The sequence below is a fragment of the Penaeus vannamei genome, chromosome 23, assembly GCF_042767895.1.
Source record: "Penaeus vannamei isolate JL-2024 chromosome 23, ASM4276789v1, whole genome shotgun sequence".
In the NCBI taxonomy this organism is placed as follows: Eukaryota; Metazoa; Arthropoda; class Malacostraca; order Decapoda; family Penaeidae; genus Penaeus; species Penaeus vannamei.
The window spans coordinates 24,896,953-24,901,952 of record NC_091571.1 but is presented as its reverse complement, the minus strand read 5'-3'; the positions used below and the strand labels follow the sequence as shown (position 1 = coordinate 24,901,952).

Here is a 5,000-nt window from a genome sequence, read left to right as displayed (position 1 = left end):
AAATAGTGATGAATAAATTGTTATGACAGCTTCATCTACACATAATGCAGTCCAATGAAACTACATAACATCCTTTAAAAGTTCCTCACAATCTATGTTTGGTTTGATCTCAGAAATGGCCACACAATATAAATGGATTCGGTCTTCATCTTGCCCATCCTTCTGCATCTGCTGCTTAAATATCCTACATACCATATTCACTGGCCTTAGCAACTGACTGGAAGAACATATTGTCCCCATGGCTTTTGTAAGGCCAGACTCAGAAGGATGCAACATACCATCAGCATCAGTGTCCTTGAATCTGGATGTGTAGCTCAGGCTGTGGGAGCTGGACACTATCTCTTGGGACAGTAAGGAATACTGATGAGGTGTTAATTGCAGGAGAACTTTTACATGTTCAACAGAACTTATGAACACCATGGCAGTTCCTGTGCCATCATCAATAACCACCTGAGCACTAGCCACCACCTTCCCTGAGCCTTGGGCATGGCAGCCAACATATGTGCATGATGAACCAACCATTTCAGCATTGCAGAAATTGCAGACACAGCAGAAGGAGACTTTGCATACGCGCCCTATGGTTGCAAAAGTCTGAAATGATGAAGCCGGCTGTCCTAAAATATCCTTCAAGTAGCGGCGTCTTGGGTTGTGAATGGAAGGCAGAAATGAGGACAGGTCTGGTGCAGCCTTAGATATTGGTGTTAGACATGTGAACACAGTACTTTGGAGATAAATCTTCTTGTTTTGCTTGGAAACATTTCTAAGAACACAAGATGCAATGATGGTTACCCCTGGTATTATACCAAGTGAATACTGTGGGATATGATAATTAGAGGTACTCCCAAGGTAAAGCCATATTTCCTCATCTGGATTTTCACAGTCACATAACAAGACCCTTATTACCTTGTTTCCAGGAACACCTACATGATATCTACTTGACGAAGTTGCACTGCTTAACTTAAACTCAGAGGGGAATTTTGGAGTCATGTGCTGTCTTTGCTTGATAACTGCCTTGACAGATATTGGTCCACATTCTCCATATGAAGAGTCTAGTACCTGGCAGACACTAGTTTCATTCAAATGCTTTGTTCCTGGTACAGCTCCTTCAATGTAAGAATCCTCCGGGAGATAAATACATTCACATGTTCCAAAATATGCTTGAAGAGGCTGCAACCATGCATTTGAGTACTGTTTCCGCATCTTCATGTCACAGACAGTGGCTGATGGTATTCTAACCTTGTAACAAATGCCATCTTCAAGACATGGATGGTATAATGCATTGTCCCCGTGAAATTTCACAAATGTTTTCCATCTCTCTTCATGGGAATCATTCTGATTCAGCTTCTGGATCACAACCTGGGCCATGAAGAACATGTCCATGTGAAAGTTTTCTTTGTAAAGTTTTCTTCCTTGGTGTTGGTTACAAATCATATTTGACTTTGAAAGTATCTTTATGTCATAAAAAGGGTCCATATTGGTCTCCATTTCTTCCATTTTCTCTGCCCTGTTACAAAGTCTGAGGACCAACATGTCAGCATTTCTAACAACCATGTATTTCTTTATGTAATTATCTTCACTCCCTTCTGCAATGATATTAAAGGTCTCCTGCACATACTGGCCATTGAACAACACAACTATTGCCCCAACCTTTTCTAACAAATCTTCCTTGTTCCCAACAACCACAAGATCTATGTCAGCATGCTGATCTCTCAGTTGTAGGACCCCATTTTGGCCAAGCTGCAGCATACCAATAACAGCTCTTGAAGGTTCATGATGATCAATGTTATAAGACCAAACTTTTTGCTTCTCTTCATTATCACATTCATTCATGTTGGCAGAAGACTCTAATTCCAACACACTCAAGAGGGTAAATGGGGCCTCAAAGTCCTGAAACATCATCCCAACAACATGGTTAATTTCAACTTCACTCTAAAACTAAAATTTGTAACAAATATATAAAAAAAAAATCAGTATAAAGACCATCTAATCTTAAAACTGAACTAAGCATTTGTTCTAAATATTTATGAATATATAGATAAAGAAATCTTCATGGATACTAAACTTTGGTTGCTTTGCATAGAACCACAAAGGCCAGTTACTGGAAACATTGGTAATAACTTTATTACTATTTATCTTCTAGAATTTTATTCATAAGGAAGAAAAAGACATTTTGATAACATAATAATAAAGACTATAACACGAATCCCTTTTATTACTACTGATAATAATAGTAAAATAAATATATGATTTCTCGATGAAAATTCAAGGAATAAGATAAGCAAGTGAGGTCAGGCAGCTTTATAAGTGACTTTCTGGTGACATTAACAACTGACTCATACGTAACTAAATGCTTATGGAGTCATCTTTGCATAAAAAATATATATATATTAATAATAAACAAAACCATGGTAGATAATATGTGTTCGCAGCATCATTAGGCTTTGACTGAAAAACAGAAGAAAAATTTAACCCTTAAACCTTTTCAGGTTCAACTGTTATATCAAATATGAGGGCATTTTAAGGAACACATGCCATAGAGATTTTTTAGTGATTTTTAAATGAACAATAAATACTTAGTAAAGAATGCATCAAATCTACATACAGTCTTTTCCTTCCAAATAGCAGCTGGTCTAATTTACATCATCAAGATAATAACTTATTAGGCATAATCAATATCTAGATTCTATCTTTTTAATTTATATGCATATCAATGCAGACAAGACTGAAATCATACCTTGTCCAAAACACACTGATGTGTGAGAGATAAAAACTCTAATGTAAGTGAACGAGGATTTGCAGATATCAGCTGACGATCCGCAGCCAGTCGTAGAAGTTGAGTCAGGATACTTCGTTCCCCATTATGTTTTCTTCTGCAATTACAAATTACAAGCTAATATTCATAGAAAAAAATCTGCTCACACTCTGTAATTCAAAACCTATTTACTCTCTTTTTCTTCCCACTCAACCCAAATGAAGCAAATATAAAAATAGTTTCATAAAATTTTTCTATCTAGATCATGGGTTCCCAACCTGGGGTACTTCCTGGGGGGCCATGGGGCAATGTGAAAACAAAAATATGATGTCAAATTAAAGTGAATTTTATCACACTTACAGTACCTACATATAATTAACTCTCACATATCAATAAATTGGAATCTTTCTATAAAATGCTCTGGTCCAATAGCTACTAACACTATTAAACTGTTCATAATCAGTAATAGCTGAATCTGAAAAGAGTCACTGAATGGGGCCATGGAGATTATTATGTACAGGTCAGAGGCCAGGAATGAAAAAGGTTGGGAACCAATGATTTAGATGGTATTAAACAATTTTGTCCAATTCAGGTATTACATTAAAAAAGAAAAAGTCTAACCTCAAGATATGCTTCCTCTCCACAATACCAGGACAAAGTACAGATACTAGATGGTCTCTTACTTCAGCCAACCACTTTAAGCCATGAATGCCAAAGTTATAGTAGTGTAGCATATCTAAGGTTGCGTTAGGGCTTCTGTTCCCTACTGGACTAACGAGTGACTGCCTGAAAGGAAATTATCAGTACTTATCTTCATCTGTGAAAGATTGCATGATGAAATCCATTGCTTAAAATCATATCTATCAGTTCATTCTTTTATGGAAAAATATATAACCTCACCTTTCCTTCAGTACTAAACTCCTGCCACAACAGGTCAAAGATGGAGTACCATCAAACTTTGCAAAGTGGGCATGGAAAATCATAATCTTATCTCCAGCCTTTAAGAATTTGTACTTTTCTTTCTCTGATGATCTGTTGCTAAACAATTCTTGGTCTTTTGAGTCTTCGGACATATTCCATATTTCTCCTGTGATGTCATGTATATACGATATAACCAGCTGGGTGCGGCCATCAAGCTGGTATATGCCAATGTCTTCATCGAGTACTGAAGTCACAGTCCCCTGAAAAATAATAATCATCTATATATGGCTCTGTGTATGTGCATGTGTGCATCAAATCTATATATTTATTCTTCCTTCATATATGTATCTCACTTGCATTATTTCAAAATATATAAAACACATTTAACAATACCCATAGATAAAAATATATAACATTCAAATCATGACCCACTTCAGCTTATACCTTGTAGGATATAAGGCTCTGGTCATTACACATGTTACGGAGCTTGGGGACTTCATCAGTTTCAATAAAAATGAGTTCTGATTTCCGAGTTGCATGGAAGATTGGTATGTTGTGCTTCCCCTAAAAACAAAATATGAAAATTATAACTCTACCTTTAAAACAGGTAAAATAATAACATCTGTTGCAGTTTCTATTTCCATATGCAAGTCAAAAACTCAAAAACTGATTCACATGCATCTGCTAATGTAACACATTACTCCATTTTAATACACTAGCTCATCTTTACATCATGCAAACACACAACAAAATTATTCTCTCTATTAGATATGCATCTGAAAACCATCCGGACCTATAAAATCTGGAAAATATTCAATATCATTGCAAAAACAATACTCACTTTGTAGAGGACATCAGGTTTCAGATGTGTTACCATGTATTTTGATGTAATGTCAAGCTGCTGGTGCCAAGTTAATTGACTCTTTCTTCTCACTAATATATGTTTAACTTCCTCGGCAGATAGAATCTCCATCAAGAATAAAACATCGCTGCAAATCCTGAAACCAGCAATCAAAGAATAATGTGAAATATCAAACTGCACAAATATGAAATTTAACAATCAATTTAACATACCACTGAATATCAGGAAAAAGACTTTCCTTTAAAAATCAAATAATGAAAGAAAAAGAAATGACAGATTGTTGACAGATTATATCTGTTATCATTTAATGCTGATAAACATTTGAAAATATCACAATATCTCAGCCTACAATAGTATGTCTAATCCTGTATGTTTTTAATTGGATATTCAGGCTAACAGTCTAATGACACCAATAATGATGGTAATGATATTGGTGATGATCATAAGAGTAAAGATGGTCATAAT

General features: G+C 35.6%; 1 protein-coding gene across 1 annotated transcript in view; it reads right to left on the bottom strand.

Moving 5' to 3' along the window:
• The window catches only part of LOC113808476 (CST complex subunit CTC1), a 7,907-nt gene that overhangs the window by 2,588 nt on the left and 319 nt on the right, over positions 1-5,000 (bottom strand). The window contains exons 2-7 of the mRNA XM_027359896.2: positions 4,515-4,671; positions 4,118-4,237; positions 3,653-3,933; positions 3,374-3,538; positions 2,735-2,870; positions 1-1,887 (exon numbers count right to left, since the gene is read on the bottom strand). The exon at positions 1-1,887 is cut by the window's left edge and continues 2,588 nt beyond it. Of these exons, the coding sequence (XP_027215697.2) occupies positions 61-1,887; positions 2,735-2,870; positions 3,374-3,538; positions 3,653-3,933; positions 4,118-4,237; positions 4,515-4,671 (2,686 nt within the window). The 3' untranslated portion in view covers positions 1-60. The remainder of the gene's footprint in view (positions 1,888-2,734; positions 2,871-3,373; positions 3,539-3,652; positions 3,934-4,117; positions 4,238-4,514; positions 4,672-5,000) is intronic.